The sequence below is a fragment of the Chrysemys picta genome, chromosome 5, assembly GCF_011386835.1.
Source record: "Chrysemys picta bellii isolate R12L10 chromosome 5, ASM1138683v2, whole genome shotgun sequence".
Classification (NCBI taxonomy): domain Eukaryota; kingdom Metazoa; phylum Chordata; order Testudines; family Emydidae; genus Chrysemys; species Chrysemys picta.
The window spans coordinates 137196611-137221533 of record NC_088795.1 but is presented as its reverse complement, the minus strand read 5'-3'; the positions used below and the strand labels follow the sequence as shown (position 1 = coordinate 137221533).

The 24923-nt window shown below is 42.8% G+C and overlaps 1 protein-coding gene across 3 annotated transcripts in view; it reads right to left on the bottom strand.

Annotated features, from left to right (window-relative positions):
• The window catches only part of ATRN (attractin), a 256101-nt gene extending 231725 nt beyond the window's left edge, over positions 1-24376 (bottom strand). For all 3 annotated transcript variants that reach the window (XM_008169620.4, XM_065598367.1, XM_065598368.1), the window contains exon 1: positions 22824-24376. In XM_008169620.4, coding sequence (XP_008167842.3) covers positions 22824-23095 — 272 coding nt within the window. In that variant the 5' untranslated portion in view covers positions 23096-24376. The remainder of the gene's footprint in view (positions 1-22823) is intronic.
• Between the last annotated feature and the right edge of the window lie 547 nt (positions 24377-24923).

Genomic DNA, 24923 nt, shown 5'->3' with positions numbered 1-24923 from the left:
GAAAGGAGATGGGGGACTATGGGTAGCAGGGTGCTTAAGGAGCAACAGAGCAAGAGACCTTCTCCCTTCCCCACCTGTGCAACTTCTGAACTCTGCAAAAGGGAAGCCCCCTTTCTGTGAACCTCGTAGTCACCATAGGAATGGAGTACTGCTCCGGCAGACTTTAGGAAGTTCCCAGAGGACAAGGGAGAGAAACCGAGGATAAAGATGATGGTTTGAGAGGGCACCCACACAAGGAAAGCACAATGAAACGTGTATTTGAATCAGATAGTTTGTACTTATTTTTAAAGCAACTGACAAAACCTTAAGTTTTTGCTCCAGTACCTGATATACCGAAAGTGCACCAACCCACATGAAGTTAAATAAAAGACACCTAGAACACGTGGCAAATACCACTGCACTTTGCTCCAGCTAACAGCAAAACAAGTGACATCATAATGTGGACAGAAAAGTCAGTATCTTCTTAGACTCCAAACACTAACAGTACAGAGCTTTTGCAGTGTTATTCTACACATGCAAACCTTTACTACTATATTTCAGTCAAGAGACCCTCAACCCCACTTACCTTCAAATGCTGTCAAATGGCAGTTAATTTTCATATTGGAACCAGCCCATTTCTTACTAGATGTAGCAGTAATGGTCATGTTAGCCTAGGAATCAGAATCCTCTAGCTACTCAGTCCTTGTTATGCGCCATTTTGTGTTTACACCTAAATAAGATCTGAAACTTTTTTTTTTTTTTAAACAGGATTTGCAGTTAGTTTTATAGAAAGTTTATTTAACAAGGTCATGGACAAAGGGTTCTCACAGGACCCTTTTTCTCACCAACTTATTCACTCATACTAAGCACCCTCCAATTAGGATTCTGAAATTGATACTTACCAACTCTAGTAGCTAACAAGGCTAACAGGTAAGGCAGGGAAGTCAGGCATCATATTTTCCATGAAAGATTTTCATACATAAAACAAGATTTAGGATGTGCCGTACTATAAAATGGGCCCTAACTCTTGCATTTGAAGAAAACACAAGATCTGACTGTCAACAATGAATTTCTGTAGCAAAATCAAGGCTTCTAGTTTTCATATCACTTTCCATTTTGCAAAGATGATAATTATCGTCACAAAATGAGATTTTTATTATTTGTGATGCACAGACCTAGCGGTGAGAGAAGTCAACTGGAAGTCATAAAGTTGGTTATTCTCTCATGTGTAGGGCCCTACCAATTTCACGATCGTGAAAAATGTGGCACAGACCATGAAATAAGCCGTTCCACGTGAAATCTGATCTCCCCCTTGCTGCTCAGAGCACCATCTGTCAGGGGGCTCCTACATAGCTGGGCTGGGGAGGAGAGGACTTGTCCTTCCCCTGCATGATCGCGATCACTCTCAGGGGAGATCAGGCCCACCTTGGAGTGCCTCCCTTGCTGCAAGAAGCTCCAGCCCCAGAGGTTCCTGCAGCTGGAGGAAACTTGTGGAGGTGGGTCCGATATTCCCCTGCTCCTGGAAGAGCCCCAGCCAGAGAGCTCCTAGCTGTGAGTCCCTGCTGGGCCACAGAGAGACAGAACTTGTCCTTCCCTTACATAGCAGCTCTAGGAGGGGAGGAGATCAAACCCACTTCCGAGTATCTTTTGGGTTGGGACCGCCATGGTTACAACACCGTGAAATTACAGATGTAAACAACTGAAAACATGAAATTGACCAATTTTAAAACCCTCTGGCCATGAAATTGATCAAAATATACTGTGAATTTAGTAGGGCCCTCATAAGCTAGCAAAATGGGTATAGTACTTACCTACTTCACGGGGGGTTACATTAATAAGTTCATAAAGAGCTTTGAGACACATAGCATCGTTCATCTAAAGATATAACACAATCCAATGGCTAGAAGATGAAGCTAAACAAATTCAGACTGGAAATAAGGCACACATTTTTAACAGTGACCGTATTTTCATGATTAACTATTTTGAAGGCTACACTAGCTTCTAGCATTTTCCTTGTAAGCCTCCAGTTTTACTCTATTCTGAGAAGGAGCTTTTCTCCATTGCATTAAATGCACCAAAATGACATGATGTAATGCAACTTCCATGTCAAGAATTTCAAAGCAGCAGAAAGTTTGAAAAGCTTAATATGTTTTCAATGCCACACCACTAGATGTTTCAAGCGTTTATGGCATGAATTCATAAAAGTTTGGATATGCAAGTCTCCTTATCATTTTTGGCCATTCCCTTGTATTAAGTTAAAAGCAGCCGTGAGAAACAAAGATACATTCTAGTGGATTAGCTATAAAATACCTGTCTTAGAAACCTAAGACACACACACACACACACACACACACACACACACACACACACACACACACACAAGCAGAATAGGGGAAAATCAGCAGGCATTCTGATTTCACCCAAAATCAGAGACCACATCATAATCTATAATTGAGCCTTGGCTAAAAGGCCAAAAAAAAACAACATAAGATGACAAGAGAATTCATGGTTTAGAGTAGCAGCCGTGTTAGTCTGTATCCGCAAAAAGAACAGGAGTACTTGTGGCACCTTAGAGACTAACAAATTTATTAGAGCATAAGCTTTCGTGGGCTACAGCCCACTTCTTCGGATGCATACAGAGTGGAATAAATATTGAGGAGATATTATCTCCCCTTGTAAGTATTCTCACACTTCTTATCAAACGGTCTGTACTGGGCTACCTTGATTATCACTTCAAAAGTTTTTCTCTCTTACTTAATTGGCCTCTCAGAGTTGGTAAGACAACTCCCACCTATTTATGCTCTCTGTATGTGTGTATATATATCTCCTCAATATTTATTCCACTCTGTATGCATCCGAAGAAGTGGGCTGTAGCCCACGAAAGCTTATGCTCTAATAAATTTGTTAGTCTCTAAGGTGCCACAAGTACTCCTGTTCTTTTTAAGAGAATTCATCATTTTCTTATTTTTCCGGGATCACACTATTTATCACCATTTACTATATATCAGTGAACTTATCAGAAGTATTAAAAGGCAAGGGGCAGACATGAAGATGATAGCCTGTCCTGATCTTGACTTCATTTATACCATATCATAACTTTCTGTCAATACTAAGGTTAGAAGCTAACTGAGCATCCACATCAGAGTTGGATTTTATTACTTTCAATAAGCATTAAACTTTTTTTGTAAGCCTCAATAAAGCTGGTATTGAGAATGATTTAGAAATATGTATTACAGGTTAACTGTACTTCTATAGGAAAATATTGTTCTAACAGTAGCCAAAAGTTTCAGGATAATAGTTGCAATACAAAATAAGCATTTTATACTTTTCATTTTCAAATTGCTATGTAAATATTAATCATAATACATCTGATAAATGTAGATGAGTAACTTGTCACTAATTTGTAGATGGAGAAACTAAGTCAGTGAGGATCAACGATTTGCCCATGTTGTGTGGTTATCAAATCTTTACGACATTTGCATTTTCCTACATCATACCTTTGTGTTTTCTTTTTCAATGATGACATCCAATTCTTATTAAGGCAAAATAATCATGAAATTATACAAACCTAAATATCATATAAATTTGCACATCATAATTTGGACAAAACTGTAGTGATGCTGGCCAAACTAGAAAAACATTTCAAGGCACTAGCAGGGGTACCATTCTCACTTCCATTGCAGGTATAATGAAGTTACTTCCCTGTAACTGCAGGTTCTTCAAAATTGTTCTGCCCAGTTGAGGCTAAAGGTTCTTTAGGGATTCTCGGTGCAGGACTGAAGTGAATGACCCAGGATGAGGAGAAATGGATACAACTTAATTTTATTGTAAGATGGTAAGTATGATAAGGATCCGTGTAATAAATATTTACCAAACCACTACAATAATATATAACTAAATTTATACAACTATAGCTGCCATATATCCAAATTTAAGCGAGCAAGGTAAGGGGAAGATAGCATATAAGAAAATAAAGCCCTTTGTTAATTAAACACAATAGGGGATAATGAGCGAGATAACTACAGACAAAAACACACAAAAAATGATGGTTAACTAATTACTTATGACCATGCAAATAACAGCCAGATGGGGAAGCGTATACATAGTGAATTCGAGCCGGCTACACGACACACGCTCGGGCTGGATTTGGGAGCGGGAGGGTCAAGCCCTGATTGATCAGACCTGGACTGGCAGTGATGTTAAATTGTTTCGGGACACCTCTAATTGCTATACAAGGGTGACTAAGTATATAGTTCAGAAAATAAATGTGGCACTCGTTGATTGGCTTTTAGTGCCCAAATTGTCTTCCTCTTATTAGGAAGAACAATATAATGCCGAAACTGCAGAAACGGTTTTTGCGGTAAACACTATGGATACATCCCTCATAAGTTTCCTGTGATAAGCACTATGCCCTAATAAGGTTGTGCAGTTTATTGGGGCCTCTCCCCTTGTTTCGGGTTCGCCGCGGGGTTGAGAGTAGGGGGGGAGTAGGCTGTATTAACAAAGATGTGTGGTCCTTATCCACTGAGGGTTACGCACATGCGCCATGAGCTTGGAGCCAGAGCTTTTCAAAGTAGTCCTGTTCGGCAATCCACGTGTGCGCCCTGCACCGCCTTGTGGTTTTGCCCAAGGCGATAAAGGCCACAGCGGGCCACTGGCGTCTCCAGTTCCTTCTCTACCACAGTCTACTGTTAGATCTATAGCAGAGGGGAAGGACGGTGGATCTGGAATCTCAAAGAGCCTCCAGTTAGAGGTAAGTAACTTGTTTTCTTCTTTAAGTGATGGCCCCTATTGTATTCCACTGAGGGTGAATAACAAGCAGTACCTATGTGGGAGGATGGTGCGAAGAGACTGTGGAAGGGAGGACTGCTGTATCGAATGAAGCATCCACTGTGGAATCAAGCATTAGAGCATAGTGTGTGGGAAAGGTGTGTACCAAACTCTACATGGCTGCCTTGCATATGTCTGCGAGGGACACATTGTGAAGCCGAGCTGTGGTTGATGATTGCACTCTTGTAGATGTGCCCAAATCCCTTTAGGTGGGGAACGTCCCGATAACTGATAGCAGTGCATAATGCACTCAAAGACCCATTTGGAATTTCTCTGGGTGGAAATGGCTAGACCTTTGATTCTCTCTGCTACAAAAAGCCCAGGAGATTTTCAAAATGTTTTTTTCCGCTCAAGATAAAAAGCCAAGGCCCCCTGAACATCTAACAAGTGAAGTCTGTATTCTTCATTGGAGGTGTGAGGCTCGGGAAAGAAGGTAGGTAAGTGTATGGGTTGACTAAGGTGGAATTGGGAAACCACCTTGGGTAGGAACTTGGGGAGAAGGCATAAAGAGACCTTGTCTTTATGGAAAGATGTGAAAGGGGGATCAAACCACCATGGCTCCCGGTTTGCCAACCCTCCTAGACGATGGAATGGCGATGAGGAAAGCGACTTTCATGAAAAGGAGAGACAGTGAGCAGGAGACCATAGGTTCAAAGGGAGTGGTGGTTAACAAGGTGAGGACTAGGTTAAGGTCCCATTAGGGGGGCAATATGCTGAATGGGAGGGTATTTTCATAGGAGGACCTTCCAGAATCATACATTTAAGGAGTAGGTAAAAATCAAATGACCGTCCACCTGTGGGTAAAAAGTGCTAATGCACCTTAATGGAACTAAGGGCAAGTCCCGAGTTTTTCGGATAGAAGAAATATTCTACAAGTAGAATGCCTCCAGCTTCAGGGACAAGGCCTTGGCATGTAGCCCAGGAAATGAAACACGTCCAGTTGGCTCAATACGAGCCTCTTTCCTGATGCTTGAAAAGACATCTCACACTGCTAGAGAGCACTCCTGCACTAGTGGAGGTGTCCATCCAAACACCAAGCCGTCAGTCGAAGGGTGCGCAGGTTGGGGTGTCTGAGTGCCATTGTGTTAAGTCATTAGCTCTGGGAATGTCCAAAGGCAAGTAAAGGGTGCAATGTAGTTGCATGCTGCTATGGGTCGTCGTCCCCCCCTCCCCCCAAAAAAAAAAAGATTTTGGCTGAAACCGAAGAGCCTGGAAGTCACCAAAGTGACTAGTTCTTGCATTCTCTGGAATCTGTCCCATGGTAGATAAACTCAGGCGGAACTCAAGGGATTATGTAGGGCATAAAGTCAAATTTTTGATGCTGACGCTGACCCCTAGGGAGGAGAGGAGTAGAAGCAACTGGAACATCGATTCCTGGGTCTCTTCTTTGGACCATTCTGCTATCAGCCAGTCATAAAGATAGGTGAAAATGACGATCCTCTGATGTCTGATATGAGCTGCCACCACAATGGAAACTTTTGCGAATATTCCCAGAGCAGTGGTAAATCCAAAAGGGAGACCCTTGAACCTCAGGAACCTTCTGTGTGTCGGGTGTATATAGATATGGAAGTAGGCTTCCAGCATATCGACAGCTGTACACCACATGCCTTTTTCTAGGGAAGGAATGACAGTCGCAAGCATGACCATGTGGAATCTTGGTTTGGAAATCGAAGATCCAATATTATCTCCATACTCCATTCTTTTTGGGAACTAGGAAGTAGCTCAAGTAGAATCCTGTTCCCTGACACAGCTCCCCTCCAAAAGAGGGAGTCTACCTCTAGTTGGAAGAGGTCATCAAGTGGGTGTTCCATGCATGAAGACCAAGGAGGAGGGCAAGATGGGGCTCTCTCTGTAAACTGGACACTACTGTGCTAACAAGCAATGGTCATATAAACACCACCCTATACCGGAAACCTACTGACCGCTATACTTACCTACATGCCTCCAGCTTCCATCCAGAACACACCACACGATCCATTGTCTATAGCAGGGGTGGGAACGTTTGGCACGCGGCTCACCAGGGTAAGCACCCTGGCGGGCCGGGCCAGTTTTATTTACCTGCTGACGCGGCAGGTTCAGCCGATCGCGGCCCCCACTGGCCGCGGTTCGGGAAGCGGCGTGGGCGAGCGATTTGCTGGCCGCGGCTTCACGCCGCCCTCATTAGCCCGGGACGGCGAACCGCGGCCAGTGGGGGCCGCGATCGGCCGAACCTGCCGCGTCAGCAGGTAAATAAAACTGGCCCAGCCCGCCAGGGTGCTCTAAGATACAACTGCATTTGCTCCAATCCCTCAGACAGACAGAGACAAACATCTACAAGATCTCTATCAAGCATTCTTAAAACGACAATACCCACCTGCTGAAGTGAAGAAACAGATTGACAGAGCCAGAAGAGTACCCAGAAGTCACCTACTACAGGACAGGCCCAACAAAGAAAATAACAGAACGCCACTAGCCATCACCTTCAGCCCCCAACTAAAACCTCTCCAGCGCATCATCAAAGATCTACAACCTATCCTGAAAGATGATCCCTCACTCTCACAGATCTTGGGAGACAGACCAGTCCTCGCTTACAGACAGCCCCCCAACCTGAAGCAAATACTCACCAGCAACCACCCACCACACAACAAACACACTAACCCAGGAACCTATCCTTGCAACAAAGCCCGATGCCAACTCAGTCCACATATCTATTCAAGTAACACCATCATAGGACCTAATCACATCAGCCACGCCATCAGGGACTCATTCACCTGCACATCTACCAATGTGATATATGCCATCACGTGCGAGCTATGCCCCTCTGCCATGTACATTGGCCAAACCACATTTATTCTACGCATAAGAATAAATGGACACAAATCTGACATCAGGAATCATAACATTAAAAAACCAGCTGTTGTTGCTTGGAATGCTCTGATGCCACCTGGATGACCAATGAGTTTGGTGGAGGATGAGAGAATAGGAACTCTGAACCTTTTGGGGGGACAGTACCTCTTCTCAGCTCCTTTCAGGGTGGGTGCACAAATGGCCATGGTGCACCACACAGTGCGTGCCAGCTGGAGGATGGCGTCATTGATTGGTAGGGCCACCAAAGTGTGGAAGATGTCAAGCAGCTGGTGTTGACTGTCCTGTACTACATCTAGTGGGATCTCTAGGGCATTGGCTATTCTCCACAGCAGCTCCTGGAACTGGCAAGAGTTATCCGGAGGAAAGGAGGGAATTGAAGAGGCGGCCACATCTGGAGAAGATGAAGGATGCCTCTCCAATCTATCGGAACCATCAGAATCAGGCTAATCGGTGAGTGGCGAAGTGGAGGTGTCCTCCCGAACTGAGCAGGACTGTTTAGAGGGCAAATATTGTGGCCATGAGCTCCAGTATGGCCAACCTGATTGACCCTACTGTTGTGTGGTGCCAAATCCCAACTCTGCAGGGAAGATTGGGAACTGCCACAGTGCCATTGGAGCCTTCCGGCAGTCATGCTTCTGGAACAAGCGCAGATGGACCCTGTCGGACATCAATGTCTTCCGAATCAGAGGTGTTAGGAATCCTGCCAAACGATGGTGCCGTCGGAACTGCTGGAACAGGAGGCAGCAGAAACATAGCAGGGAAAGGATCCCTGTGAACTGATGATCAGATCGGGGCTCGTGGAGACCACAGCCCCTCCAGTGCAAACACCTTATGGGGAGCAGGAGTGCTTCTGAGTCTCCCAGGGGTCAACGGTATCTGTTCCGTTGGAGAAGTCTGTACAGGTAACTGCATCTGTCTGGAGACAGACGGTTCCTGGGGTACCAGCAGAGCCAGAGCAGGTGGAGTCGCAGGATTTGGCGATCGGTGCGGGTATTCCTCAGTCTTGTGAGTGTAGGAACGCATGATTCCTTCATGTCCAGAACTCGTGGACGGTGCCAACTCCTGCTTAGATTTGGAGGAAGACTTACTACCATGCTTATGTGCATGCTGTCTTGGTTCATGGCTAGGCTCCAGCACAAGGTCCTTAGCATTGTTACTGGCAGAGCCCGATGGAGATTCTGCAGTAGGGGAAGAGCTCTTCGCCTGTTAAGGCCAATTTATAGGAGGGTTCCCCAGCCAGGTTCTGATGCCAGTCCCATGGCAGTCTCCATAAGGTGTTTCCTGAGGCAGAGAGTCTGGTTTTCTTGAGTAGGGGCACAGAAGGAGAGGCAGTACTGCACCTGGACACGATGTGGGCTTCACCAAAGCAGTACAAACAGCACTGGTGCTCGTCGCTGATGGAAAATGAGCAGGGGCAGAAAGCACAGATTTTGAACAGTACTAAGAAGTACTTTTGTAAACTTTTGGAAAATGTGTCAAGGTCGACAGGACAGTAGAAGGTCCACTTGGACCATATGGCAGTGAGAAGGAACTGGAGACGCCTTTATCACCTCAGGAGAAACCCCGAGGCAGTGCCGGGTGCATGCGCAGACTGCCGAACAGTACTACTTGCACCCAGAGCTGAAGCTTTTGCATGTGCATACCCCTCAATGGAATACACTAGGGACCATCACTAGAAGAACCCCACAACTCAAACTGGTATAAAGTCTAGGCGTCTTGTTTGATTTACAATTAAGCTGAAATGACCGGATGCCATATGGGTCAAAACATACCAACTTACATGTTCAGTTTGCTGGCAAACTTTGCTCTTCTCCCTCTGAGAAGAATTAGGCAACAGCAAGCCATACTTCCCACCTGCAACGTGCCTTATTGTAACACACTGAACTGGAAGCATTACAGATACTCCAACTTGTACAGTATGCAGCCACCTGCTTCCTCAGCAAGCATATCAACACCACCCGTGTCAGTTCCTGATCTTCAGAGACAGTGATGAATTAGAACCTTGCTACATCTGCCAACTACATCTCTATCCACTACCTGACAAGACAGATGCACAACTCTGGGACAACACAGTTTAAAAAAAGAGAGATATGCACAAGAGTCTCTACCTTCAAAAAATTATCAGAACTTATGACTTACTCACCATATGCCATGTTTATTGGTTTTAATCTTGATCTCTTCTTTCTCTGTCCCCTTTCTTGCTCTCTTCACCTTAAAAGGTTATAAACTCTTTGAGGGCAGAAACTATCTAAAGCACCATACAAAGTATTGGGAGTTATAAAAATGTACTACAAGGAACTACAGACTACACATACCATACAATCTCATTTTCCAGCACAATTCAAATCTTTAACTTTTGAAAAATCAGCCACATTTAACTTCATTATCTGTATTTAAGTAACTTGTATCATCTGAATTACAACAGAATTACACAGTGGGATGCATCAGACCCAATGTTTTATTTGCCATTTCAAAAGTCTTGCTGGGTTTAGATTACTGATAATTTAAAAAATGGCATATAATCCAAGGTAAGGTTGGGCTTTTAGGGGGAGGGAAGGAATTTTTTTTTAACACAATAAAATGTTATTGAATCTTTTTACCTAAAATTTGTAAAATGAATAAAAAAATTCAATAAACATTTTGAAAACTGACAGTAACATCAGAACGGATTTTTTCATCACCTCCTATACAATATTGATTTTATAATGTATGTTTCCTAAATAAAGGCATTTTAAAAAGCCAAATAAAGGCCAACTAAATCAGACATGTTTAAAAGCCTATTTCCAGCCCCAAAACAGAGGAGACTGACTTCAGAGATTCTTTGCAACATGAAATGACAAGGAACAAATACTGACTGTTTACATTAGGGCTGTCAAGCGATTAAACAATAATAGAATACCATTTATTTAAATATTTTGGATGTTTTCTACATTTTCAAATATATTTATTTCAATTACAACACAGAATACAAAGTGTACAGTGCTCCCTTTAAATTTATTTTGGATTACAAATATTTGCGCTGAAAAAAAAACAAAAGAAAAGGTATTTTTCAATTCACCTAATACAAGCACTCTAGTGCAATCTCTATCATGAAAGTTGAATTTACGTATGTACAAAAAAAAACGGCATTCAAAAACAAACCAATATAAAATTTTAGAGCCTGCAGGTCCACTCAGTCCTACTTCTTGTTCAGCCAACTGCTCAGACAAGCAAGTTTGTTTACATTTGCATGAGATAATGCTGCCCGCTTCTTGTTTACATGTCACCTTAAAGTGGAACAGACATTCTCATGGCACTGTTGCAGCCAGCGTCGCAAGATATGCACGTGCCAGATGGACTAAAGATTCACATGTCCCTTCATGCTTCAACCACCATTCCAGGGGACATGCATCCATGCTGATGATGGGTTCTGCTCAATAACAATCCAAAGCAGTGCAGACCGACGCATGTTCATTTTCATTATCTGAGTCAGATGCCGCCAGCAGAAGGGTGATTTTCATTTTTTGGTGGTTCGGGTTCTGTAGTTTCCGCATCGGCGTGTTGCTCTCTGAAAGCTCCACACCCAGTCCCTCTCAGATTTTGGAAGTCACTTCAGATTCTTAAATCTTGGGTCAAGTGCTTTAGCTATCTTTAGAAATCTCACATTAGTACCTTCTTTGCGCTTTCTCAAATCTGCAGTGAAAGTGTTCTTAAAATGAACATGTGTTCATCATCCGAGACTGCTATAACATGAAATATATGGCAGAACACGGATAAAACAGAGCAGGGGACATACAATTCTCCCCAAGGAGTTCATTAACACAACACATTTTTTTTTAAACGAGCGTCATCAGCATGGGAGCATGTCCTCTGGAATGGTGGCTGAAGCATGAAAAGGCATACGAATGTTTAGCATAGCTGGCACGTAAATACCTTACAATTACTGCTCTCACTTTCTGGTGACATTGTAAATAAGAAGAGGGCAGCATTATCTACTGTAAATGTAAACAAACTTGTTTGTCTTAGCGATTGGATGAACAAGAAGTAGGACTGAGTGGACTTGTAAGCTCTGAAGTTTTACATTGTTTTGTTTTTGAGTGCAGTCATGTAACAACAGCAGCCTCAAAAACAACAAAAATCTACATTTGTAAGTTGCACTTTCACAAAAAAGATTGCACTACGGTACTTGTATGAGTTGAATTGAAAAATACTATTTATTTGTTTATCATTTATACAGTGCAAATATTTGTAATCAAAAATATAAACTTTGATTTCAATTACAACACAGAATACAATATACATATGAAAATGTCGAAAAACATCCAAAATATTTAATAAATTTCAATTGGTATTCTATTGTTTAACAGTGCGATTAAAACTGCGATTAATCGTGATTAATTTTTTAAATCAAAATTAATTTTTGAGTTAATCATGCGTGTTAACTACGATTAATCAACAGCCCTAGTTTAAATGTAAAGGACTCTCTCTGCTACAAGATATGTACTTGAATAGAGTGAATCAATCAGTTTACAAAAATGCACTCAAATGTGGTCAGGCAAGCAAAAAGCAGCTATTAATAAATACAGCTAAAAGTACAGCATACCCTGTCCAACCGACTTAGTTCAAATTTTAAAAATTTGCAAGCCACTGACTATAAAAATCGTATGTTGACCCCCTAATCCAAACATAAGGTGTTGAAAAGTTTTAATCATCAGCAGCCTCAAAAACCATTCTTTCTTGATGTACCATTTAAATTCAGCATCTTCCTTCCACTGGACAGGCATGTTTTATGTCTGATCACACTTGGAGGTAGGCACACATGGTACACTTAAATAAGATGACAGTGAAGCCTGTAATAAGTCTTTAGGAAAAACTGCTGCATGCTGACCCTTAACATTATATTTTGTCTTACAATAACAACATGCATGGTCAGCACTAAAGGTATAAAATACTTTTCATTTTATTTAAGACTTGCAGTAACTAAAAAAAGTATTTCTTGCCATAATGTCCAATAACAGCACACAAGACTAAATATAGGAGGTAAAGGTTGAAATTTCCTATATTGAGCCCTGGAGTCAGGTCTGATAAAGTTAGCAATATAATTAATTTGGCATTCCTAACTGAATACCAATAGAGCATCTGTCTACTAATCAATCACTACACAAAGCAGCCCAGGACTTCAGTAGTAAGCTTGCTATAGGTCATCATAAAACAGCCTGGACAAAGCTGTCTCAGAAAGCTTGCTTTAGCATGACTCAAACATACATGGCTCCACCCAAAAATATTGATCCTTGAGCTCCACAAACTCTGAACTCACAAAAGTTGTAAAACCAAAAACCAGGACTTATTCCAGAAGCTCACAAATGAATCAACTGCTTATTTAGATTAAAATAATTGATGGAAATATGCATGACATAGCACTGAATGTAACCATTTGAATATTACAAGACCATGAAAGAGGGGGCACACAAATTATAGTAATATGCACACAAAGACTGAAAAAATAAGATCCATTCAACAGTTTTTGAAGTTTTTTTGTTGGAGTATTGTGACTTTGAGGTCTGTAATTGAGTGACCAGGGAGATTGAAGTGTTCTCCGACTGGTTTTTGAATCTTTTGCAAAAGAATAAATGGACACAAAACTGCAGAATTGGAATTAATTTGCAAACTGGACACCATCAAATTAGGCTTGAATAAAGGCTGGGAGTGGATGGGTCATTACACAAAGTAAAAACTACTTCCCCATGCTAATTTTTCCCCCTACTGTTACTCACACCTTCTTGTCAACTGTTGGAAATGGACCATCCTGATTATCACTACAAAAGGTTTTTTTCCTCCTGCTGATCGTAGCCCACCTTAATTGATCACTCTCGTTATAGTTAGTATGGTAACACCCATTTTTCCATGTTCTCTGTGTATATATATCTGCCTACTGTGTTTTCCACTACATGCATCCGATGAAGTGGGTTTTAGCCCACGAAAGCTTATGCTCCAATAAATTTGTTAAGTCTCTACGGTGCCATAAGTACTCCTTGTTCTTTTTGCTGATACAGACTAACACGGCTGCTACTCTGAAACCTTTCTGTTTCAGTTTCCCACTGAAATCATAATTTATTCTCTTTTTAAAAAAATAAATACAAAACAAGTTCGGAACTCTGTAAAGCTTACATGTTTTGTACGTATGTTTATAAAACAATTTTACTGAACAAAGTGCCCATTTGTTTTTTCCAGTATTCTTAAAGTCTCCTTAAAGATAAATCACTCTGTGCAGAGTCGTAGGTATTCAGTTTCAGCCTCAAGCAAATACTCAATAACAAAAAAAATTCATTAAAGGGGAGTTAAGAGTGTTTAGCAGTGCCCCCAGAATATGAAAATTAGCTACCAAAAACAGAAGCCTCTCAACACCAGAAAATACACTCAGATAAACAAGACAAACATTAGAAAGCCAGGAAGTGTACAGTCACAGTCATGCCTCCCACACCACACATGTAAACAACCTTACAATGCATCCATGGAAATGGCAAGACACATTAGGAACCTTACTCATTCCAACAAAACCTGTTATTTTCTCAGTGCCTACCACCTCAAATCATGACTCTGTTTGAACACTTGTGACATTCACCAAACATGTCTGCCTCAGGGGGTCTGTATGTCATGCACCAAGCCTGCCTGTTTTCAGTTCCTAAACCCAGTCTCAGCATATGATGCTTGTGACATGCACTGAGCAAGCGTTTAAATAAATAAATAAATAAAAATAAAGGCAATTAAGGGGCAGGCTGTATCTCAGGAACCCCTTAATTAAAATGAACTTATATTTTCTTCAGACAATCTCAGACCCTCAATTAGAAAACCCATTTTCAAGCCAATCCAACTCTGCATGTGGATTTTAGAGCACACTGAAGATTCAAAATAGCACATTTAGAAGGGTGGGGGTCTATATTTCAGGAATCCCTTATCAAAATAAGCTCAAAGGTGCATCACAAACTCTACCCCAAGCTCTCAGGTGGTATAACAATTTTCAAACCCATCTGACTGCCTATGACTTTTAGAATACTGAAAATGTGCCTTTAAACAGAAATGCTGCTCAGTAGCGTATTGCAAAACCTCACACTATATTTTTCACATGATCTATACTAAAAGCTGTCTTCAATGTAAATATGCCTCAGCATAATGGATCTGTTTTCTTTAAAACATGGTCTTATCCTGGGGGTGGGTGGCATTCTCGGGTTCAGTATTCGCTGACTCGAACTTCCATACCAAAATTGCTTAGTTTGCAAGTAAAATAAGTGTATTCTAACTACCAAACCCTACACATCCAACACTCAAACTGAGGGTATGTCTACACTACAGAATAGCTACGTCGGCATAACCCCAGAGTGAAGATGCAGCCTACACTGACAGGAGTTTTTCCCAACACTGTGGGAACAGCACCTTCCCAAATGAAGTTTGCTTCCACCAACACAGCTTTGTTCAATGGACATAGCTGCAGCCACACACCTGATGACATAGCTGTGTTGACCAAACTTTTAAATGTACACAAACCCTGAGTTCTGTCCATCTTGAACAGAACCCATATTTGAGATTCTGCAAACCAAATTATGCCATTAACTACATCTGTACAATTCCATGGTCTTCAGACATCTGGGCAAACTCATATTATAATTTGGCCTATGGAATCATTCTCGTAAAGATGCACAAGATGGAAATAATCTAATTTGACTTTCAAACCCCAGGCTATGTGAGGCTTTTATGTTTTTAACTGACATCTTTTTACTTGCAGATTTAATACATTTGTTATGGAAATCGGTGAGACAATTAATATAAAACCTCATTATGCCATTTTTACAAAGTCATTTTTAGAGCAGAAATGCACTTAATATTGCTAAGCTATTTCTTCATGGAAGTCTTCTATATGGAATTTAAACTAGCGACTAAGATTTGAAAGTTTAACAAGACAAGTACAAATAAATTGAAAACCGATTTGATTAAACTGAGATAAAAATGTATTTCTAGATGTCAAGTACTGAATTATATTAAGTAGTAATACTGCATTTAACGTTTGGCACCAACAATAAGTTTGACATTGTATACGACACAAAGTTTCAAGCAAGAATTGTCCTAAGAATCTTACAATTTAAGTGACGGAAGAAGGGCCATAATAAGAAATCCTCACTTGGGAATTGCAAATTTTGAGAATTTTTTTTTAAATTGGGCAGGTCGAGCTGGAGGGGATTACGCACTCAACCTGTGGACACTGAGGCACTAAGAAATTGATGATGGATGCAGGAGTGATAGTAGTGGCATTCTTTAATAGATTGTAAGGTAATTTCATGCAGATCAGGCCGCATGGAAATAAGGCAAGAAGAAAGAAGCAGAAGACGGAAATGAAGCAATTGTAATATTCTGTATTTGCTGCTTGCCGAGTCCAGCTTTCAAGACAGTCCAAGGGGTGCACAGAAATACCTTAATATATAATTAGATGGGGGCTAAATATTATTAAAATTACTCTAGTCCTGCCCCTTAGACTTATTTCAATGGTTTGTTATGGTTTGTTCCTCCATCACCCGACCCCTCCTCTGTCAAGTCCCAAGTCTCAATCCTAATTCCTAACTTCTTTTTTAATGTATTAAAGGCTTGAGTTTAAGACACCTTGAAGAAGTGATTTTTGAGAATGGATTTAAAGAAAAGAGGCCGGCAAAATGGCATACGGGACTGAGAAGGAAGTTCTAGGCATAGAAAACACAGACATACAGCTGGTCAAAAGAGGAACATTTGAAGGATGACTCCGACTCCATAGCACCCTGCTATTATGAGAAAGGGAGCTTAAAAAAAAAAAAAATGTTAACCTGCCCATGCAACTATTTAGCGAGCAGGTGTCATTACCCTCAATATGCAGCACATTTTCAGAGCAATTTGTCACAGCCGAATTATGTGAAGACCACAGTTTTACCTTTATTGCTTGTAATTTGCAGAGCTGAGTGAAATAAACCAGGAGAGTGAAATTTGTCACACATACTGCATGTGGTAACATTTAGCTTCAATTGGATGCAAGTGAACAGCATCGTTGGTCTCGATCTTCTCAAAACTTAAAGACTGCTCCTGTGAAGTCAGCATTCACTTCAGTAGTTTGAGTGATATTTCAGAGGAAGTCATTTAGGCTGATGGTAAATTGCCTAGAATGTTTAAGAATCCCATTTGGATACAGTCCTCACCAGAAAAGATGAGCTCACGTAAGTCGATAATAGAAGTGGCAATAGGAGACGTGGAATAATGAAAAAATCCAGAGTGGTAGCTGACTCAGAAGGCCGATGCATGATATTGACACAGAAATTAGTAAAGGAGACGAAAAAAAAAAAAAAAAAGGACCAGAAATTACTTTAGCCTTGACCAGTGGAGACAAGGGGACTTTTATAAATAATTATTTCCCTTCAGCATCTGGCGCTCGTCTGTGGCTACGGAGTTACACGTTAAACCCCCATTCACTCGGCTTCATTGATCTCCCGCTGCAACAGTCTTTACAATCAGTCTTTTTCTTTTCAGCACTGGTATGTTCTTGGATTTGGCAGAGGAAGTAGGAAATCTCCAGTTGTGTTGTTCACACCACAGAGCTCTTAACTCTTACAGAAACTTAGGAGGAAGGAGGCTGTTGGATGCTGCTCTCCTCAGTGGTCTTCAGTTGAGCCCACGAGTGTTTGACAACTCAGATAATTACACTAGAACAGTTCAGAGGTTTGACATAAAAGAAGCAGAAAGACCCAGACTGAGTTACATTATCTCACCACAAGAGGTACACTTATGTCTTCCACTTAACCTTCTCTGACTTTTCAGCCATTGCTCAATTGCCATAAGGTGGAAAGTTTGAACTGAGGGGAAAAACAAAGTTTAAGGACAATTATGAAAAAACATAGCAGCAAGCGACATATTTGTGCTGCTCATTTTGTGCAAGCCAGATGAAAGTGAGGAAGCTTACAATAGCCTAGGAACAAGCAAGAAAAAACTCCATACTTTCATTTGTCAATCCTTCCTGTCAAAATGTGACCTATACAAAATCTCAGAGACTGCCTGTCGAGCAGTGGTGGGCAACCTGTGGCCCATCAGGGTTATCTAATTGCGGGCCGTGAAACATTTTGCTAGCATTGTCTGTCCGCAGGCATGGCCCCCCGCAGCTCCCAGTGGCTGTGGTTCACCATTCCTGGCCAATGGGAGCTGCGGGAAGCAGCGACCAGCACATCCCGGGGGGCCGTGCCTGAGGATTGTCAACTTCAGCAAAATGTCTCGCGGCTCGCAATCAGATAACCCTCATGGGCCACAGGTTGCCCACCACTGCTGTAGAACATAGGCCCATCTTATAATGCGATGGTTTTAAATTGAGTTGGAATATTAGCATGAACAACAGGCCCAAAGCATTGAACCAAAAACAAAGAAATCATGAGAAAAAAAAGAGTTGTGTTAAATTTGTAGTGACCCTTCAAAATATCAGTGTTATCTTATTTAAGATTTGGGCTAAAGTAACAGAAATAAAACACGGTTAATTGGGTACTATGAGCAGTAAATATAATTGGCTATAATTGAATTCCTTCATCTGGCTTAGCTAAGGTCTGATAATTGCTAATCCCATCACACTTGTTTGTTAAATGCAATAAAAAATAAACTCCTAAGGTTCATTGCTAATACCTGCCTGACCATGTTAGAACACTCCTGGCTTTAGCCCATTTGTAAGTATCTTGATCAACTACTTACAAATGTTTTGTAACTGTTTGCATCTAGTAAATTGCTCAGTATTTTGGCATGTTTAGAAGAATTGTATAAATATCATTTGATGTTTGGATTTATTTAAGGAATTTAAAGGTTAAATTAGTATTTTGGTAATATCCTGCATAAATAATAAGAAATCCAACATTGCCCTTGTCCATTCAGAGAACATTGGTGAAGATGAAACAATTTGAATTAAGGGTGAAAGTGTCAGCTAAGATTTCCTGCCTTAAAGGGACACAGTCAATTTAAAAATCACAATTCTGCTGGAAAAATGATACATTCTATAGTTAAAAGTATAGCCTAATATGACTAGAACTGAAAGAGATTGGAGAAAAAAATGTTTAATTTTCAATGTAATGTATACCTACTGGTTCCCCTTGTATTGTCACTGTCCACTGTTTGTGTGGGTCTTTCATAGAACAAGGAAGGTTTTCTTTTCTTTTCTTTTCAATATATATGATAATATGATAGTAAAAACAAAAAATGGCATGTGATCAGGGCAGCTGCAGTACCTGAAATTACTTTTTAACTTTTTTTTTTTTTTTTTAAATTGGCAACTTGAAATCTAGTCAATGTACCTTTAACTGTTGCTTGAGGGGTTTTATTTTGTTTTGACAATAGTTCTGACAAACGTACCTTCAACTGTTGCTTGAGGGTTTTTATTTTGTTTTGACAATAGTTCTGACAATACTGTATCACTCAGCATTTTGGCAACTGAAGATATTTTGCTTGTTTGTGTTTTTCCAAAAGTTCCATTTTATTTTTAAGAGTGAAAATTGTGATAGTACTTTGCTAGCTAATGGCTCACTCACCTAGTGATTTACCCACATTTTTCTAGTTTACTATTGTATTCTTTGGTCATGTAAGTACATTACATACTCTATCATAATCAACCAGTAATCTAGAACTACTTCCATTAAGCGAATTAAAAAAATTATAGTATTCTTGTTGAACTATTTTATTTCTTAAAGTGTGGTTTTGTGGGGCCAAGCACTATTGAACAGTTTCTACCTGACCTCAGAAGTAGCTGTTATGTCAGTAGCAGATGGAGTGTCCCCTATAAATGCAGTGTGCAATTTTTAAAAGAGTTAGGTATGCAATTGCACATGCAAAAGCATTTGGCGTTTTATGTATGCAACTACAATCATACATCTAGTTGTCCAGCTGTGTGCACAAATATCTTATTTTCATTTAACTAATGTTTTGAAAAGACAAAATCAGTAATGAAGATATTTGTAGCCGAAACCAGCAACTGCCTCTATGAGTTCAGTTTCAGTGGCTTTCTTGGTGTAGATGTATGAGGACTGAAGACCAATTAATTATGAAACATGTTTAACAAGGAATGCTGCTACATGGCCGGAAATCAGGTGGTTGCCAAAAGCTTCAGTGGCACAATCAGATTGCCAATAATGGACATAAACTGAATATCAAGCCAGACCATCTGAAGGAACTAGCTATGGATTGAGCCAGGTGGTGCTTGATTTGCAAGAAGGTTACATCCCTGCTTGATTTGCCATGAGGGTGATGAATGTTTTGAAAGTCAAACCCAGAATTTAAAATTCAACAATTTGGGAACTTTCTGTATAAAAAGTACTGTATAGAATGGTGTTAATCTTTTAAGCATAAATTCTACCTAGTCTACACAGCCCTATCTTTCACCATGTACAACCAGACCAGTGCCACCAAGGATGAAGAACAGCTGGTTGAAGCCAAACCCAAGCAAGACAGAGGTTATGCTTATGGGCAGAAGAAAGCATCTTGAAGAGTTCACAACCATGGCACAATCTCTTTTTGGTGGGTATGCACCCACAATTGGTCAATTCACTTCATAATTTAGGAATGCTCCTGGATTTCTTGCTGAGGCTAAGCGCTCATATGATAAAAAGTATTAATCACAGATGCTACTGTCTCTGGTTGGGTAGGTGAGACTATCCCATCCTAGCAGACTATGACCTGACTGCAGTTACCTTTGTCATCTCCTGTCTGGACTATAACAATGTAACATTCCTAAAGGCTGATGGCTCCATGTCCAGTTAACTCTATACAGTACAGAATGTCTCCTCAGCAACAAAGGCTACCTCAAACACATGAAGTCTGTCCTCTGCTCTCTAGACTGGCTTACCACAGAATATTGAGGTTAACTTCAAGGTCTCAGTCCTTGTCTTCAAGTTGGTCAAAGGCCTAGGCCCAGCATATCTCAGATCATCTCTTCGCTGAGAACCACAGTTGACCATTCTGCTCCTCAGGCAGAGTGTAATTTTCTACAAGGGTAAAAGCTCAATTGTGCAAGAAACAGAGCCTCCTTGGAAGCTAGTAAGAGACTATGGAATGAACTCCCAAAGGAACTAAGAATCATCACCACCTTCCTTGAACACTTTTCTGACCTTGCCTTCTCTAAAATGCCGAGCAGGTGTGTACATTTAAAAAAACCCACAAAACTCTACTAAAACAAAAACACTTCACTACACACAAAATCTGAGGAAAGAATGAGAAAGAGAGAGAATATAACCTGCACAAGAGTTGTTAGCCATGTCATTTAATGCATTACAGAAAGGTGCTCAGATGCTACAGTGATGAAGAATAAGAACCTACACAGAAAAGAAAAAGCAGATCAAAAGCCAACAATTTAAAGCTAAGGCATTCATTCTTCCATTAACAAATATGTAACTAACCTTTACATATCATTAACATCTGGGAGAGAAGTTTAGTAGGTCAATGAACCAAAATATGTACTAGATGTCAAACTAGGTGTTGCAACACAAGCATAAAGAAATCATGGCCAGATACACATTAATCGTTAACACCTAGATAGGAACAGAGTTACTCATCTGTGTTAGTCATGAAATTCAAATACACAGGGAAGTCTGCCTCCAGACTCCATAAAATGAAACAACCTGAGCGATATCCTAAAACTAGTTGCACACAAACTGACCTAAATATCAAATGATGATTTCAGGATCAAACTGGACTCTGTCAACAAGAGAGTGCAGACAACATTCAGTTCATGCTACTGACTCAGTAAGAACTTTAAGAACCAAGCTATTGATTTCAGGAGCTGGCATGGCCCAGGGTTATGTTCCTCACAAATACTTCACAGCTAGCACATCAAGGGGAACTAGGATCCAGCCACACAGGCTGTCTACAGAACACTCAACGTAGTTCATCTACATTAGCTGGATTTCCTTCACACATATCCAGTTGCCCTCAACCCCCGAGATACCTTTCAGACGGAGGAAGAATCATCCTTAGCCAAAAGGACCAAGTACCTAACATTTGCTTTCTCACCCCAACAGCTGGCCTTAACAAAGAAACTGGACACCTCATTCAAACACGATTTTGCTTCCCCATCAGAGATGCCACTGCCTAGAAGAGCCAAAGCGCACAAAACATACTCCACGGTCCCCTCGTCTCCTCTAGAGCTCACCGTACCCACAGGAGCCTAGCCCTTGACACAGTCATGACCCATGATCCCTTTGTTGCCAAGACTGGATCTACCCAGAGAAGCCAGAGCCCTCATACCCACATCCATCCCACTAACCCAGGGGTGGGCAAACTTTTTGGCCCAAGGGCCACATCTGGGTATGGAAATTGTATGGAGGACCATGAATGCTCATGAAATTGGGGGTTGGGGTGCAGGAGAGGATGAGGGCTCCGGCTGGGGGTGTGGGCTCAGGGGTGGGGCTGAGGATGAGGGGTTGGGGTGCACGAGGGTGCTCCAAGCTAGGACCAAGGGGTTTGGAGGGTGGGAGGGGGATCAGGGGTGGTGCAGGGGGTTGGGACACAGAAGGGGGTCAAGGATGCAGGCTTTGGGGGGTGCTTACCTCAAGCAGCTCCCAGAAGCAGCATGTCCCCCCTCCAGTTCCTACAGGGAGGCACAGCCAGAAGCCTCTGTGTGCTGCCCCGTCCACAGGCGCCACCCCTGCAGCTCCCATTGGCCATAGTTCCCGACCAATGGGAGCTGCGGGGGTGGCACTTGAGGCAGGGGCAGCATGCAGAACCTCCTGACTGCCCCTATACGTAGGAGCAGGAGGAGGAACATGCAGCTGCTTCTGGGAGCCATGCGGAGTGGGGCAAGCCCCCAACCCCGCTTCCTGTCTGGAGCGGGGCAACCCTTGGAGCCCGCTCCCCAGCAGGAGTTTGAGGCAGGCCCGGATTAAAATATCTGGAGGGCCGGCTACAGCCCCCAGGCCGTAGTTTGCCCACCCCTGTACTAACCCCTTACCCTTTGATGTGGAGCTACCCAGAAACCTGCGCCCCTCGCACACATACTCCTGCTGCACTGCTTCCCCTGGGGTTGCCTCCCGGGGGAACGGGGGGGGGAACCAAGCCCCTTCTCGCAGCTACCACAGCGATCCTCAGGGCGAAAGCAGCCAGGCCCCTTCTCCCACATTACGGCGCCCACCACTCCCCGCTGGCGGCCGGCTCTAGCTCACCTGAAGCGGCCCCCGCAGTGCTGGCACTGGTCCCCCACCCAGCCGGCCTGGCACTCGCACTGCCCGCTGCCCGGCTGGCAGCGCCCGCCATTGGCGCACGGCTTATCGCACTCCTTCCCCTCGACCGCCGCCGCCGCCTCGGGCCCCGGCACCAGCAGCATCAGCAGCACCAGGAGAAGCTGAGCCGGGGGCCGCCCCCCGGAGCGCCGCGGCCGGCCGCCCTGCGAGCCCAGTCTCCCTGCCGCCGGCTGCCGCCGGCTGCCCCGCTCCATCTGCTGCCGCCGACTTGGGGGAGGCGAGAGCTTCGGACTCCTCGTCTCCGTAAGCCTCCCGGGTGGGCTGAACGACCGGACGGTGGCCGGCGAGGGAGCTGCGGGCTTCCGATACGGTGGCCGACGAGGAAGGAGGCTGCTCAGCAGCGCCGCTCGCACTCGCTCTCTCCCGACTCTCAGCGGCAGGACTGAGGAGCCCGTCGGGCCGCGGCCGATGACGTCATCACCCGCACGGCGTCCCCTGACATCATGTCGCCGGAGCGGACGGGGACTGCCATCGAGAGCGGGCAGCGGCGGCCAGAGCGGCGCGGGGTGGGGCCCGTCTTCTGCTACAGTGCCATAGAGCAGGGGCGCCCAGCAGCCAGCGATGGGACCGGGCGGAGGCGCCGCTTCCCCCTGGCGTTCACCGGCTCAGCAGCGAGCGGGACAGGAGGTGGCCATGCCTCGGAGCTCAGATTAATGCACGAGCACTGGGGGGGCTGGCTGCTAGTTAAACCAGAGCCTCGCCAAGCTGGGGAGTCTTCCCCCAGCCCCCACCACGCTCCCAAGCCCGGAGCCAGCAGGCACTGGGAGCAAAACCGAGCCTGGATTTCCCTGGTTATTTCAAACTGCTGGCCCAGTCCCGGGGGGATGTCTGCAGGGCGGCACGGTATCCCACACATACAATTCTTCTCTCTTCCGAGTAGCTGAAGAAAGCCTAAGGACTCGCTCCCAAAGCCCATCGCAAAGTGCAAGAGAGAAGAAACAAGTGTCGACACAAGAAAGGCCTGACTCAGTGCTGAGATGAGGTGGAGCCTGCAATGGGAGAAAAACGTTCTTTATTTCTCTTGCAATGTTCATAGAGTCTAAGACCACTGTGATCATCTAGTCTGATCACCTGTATAACACAGACCATAGACCTTCCCCCAAAATAATTGCTAGAGCAGATCTTTTAGAAAAATAGCTAAGTTGATTTAAAAATAGACAGTGACGGAAACTCCACCATGACCCTTGGTAAATTGTTTCAATGGTTAATTACCTTTGCTGGTAAAAAAATTACTATTTATTTCCTGTCTGAGTTTGTCTAGCTTTATCTTCCAGCCATTGGATCATGTTACATTTTTCTCTGCTAAAGTGAAGATCCCATTATTAAATATTTGATCCTTATGTAGATACTTATACTCTGTAATCAAGTCACCCCTTAGCCTTCTGTTTGTTAAACTAAATAGGTTTAAGGACCTCTATCACTATAAGGCGTGTTTTCTAATCATTTCATCATTCTTGTGACTCTTCTCAGAACCTTCTCCAGTTTATCAATTTATTATCTAAAGACTTCATTGCACTAAGCACTGTACAAAATAACACACATCCCAAGCCCCATAGAGCTTACAGTCTAGGTCCAGGATTTAGAGAATAAACAACAGGTGAATAAACAGTTAACAGGTGGAACAAGAAGTACAAGGGAAGAGAAAAACATGGGTATTTGCATTGATAGTGCTCACCACTAATGACTAAAGGACATAGCAGTATGTTAGTTTTACACTGAAACTCAAATTTCATACTTCAGTTACTACTGTGTAGACAAAAAGTTTGCAATATCACAATGCTCAATGTATTCCAAAGAATCTGTAAATGGGAAGGGAAGTTGAATTCCCATATCTACATTTGGGAGTAGTTAAAACAGATATTACTCGAGAAAGGGGTATGCTGTGGGCTTGCTTGAATAAAGAAGGAGTTGCAGTTGAGAATCTTCACCATTGTTTAGGGGCTGGTCCAGGAGCGCAAAAGAGTGAGAAAGAGCAAGTAGAACAATATCATCATTACAGTGTGATTGACCTGAGTTATCTGA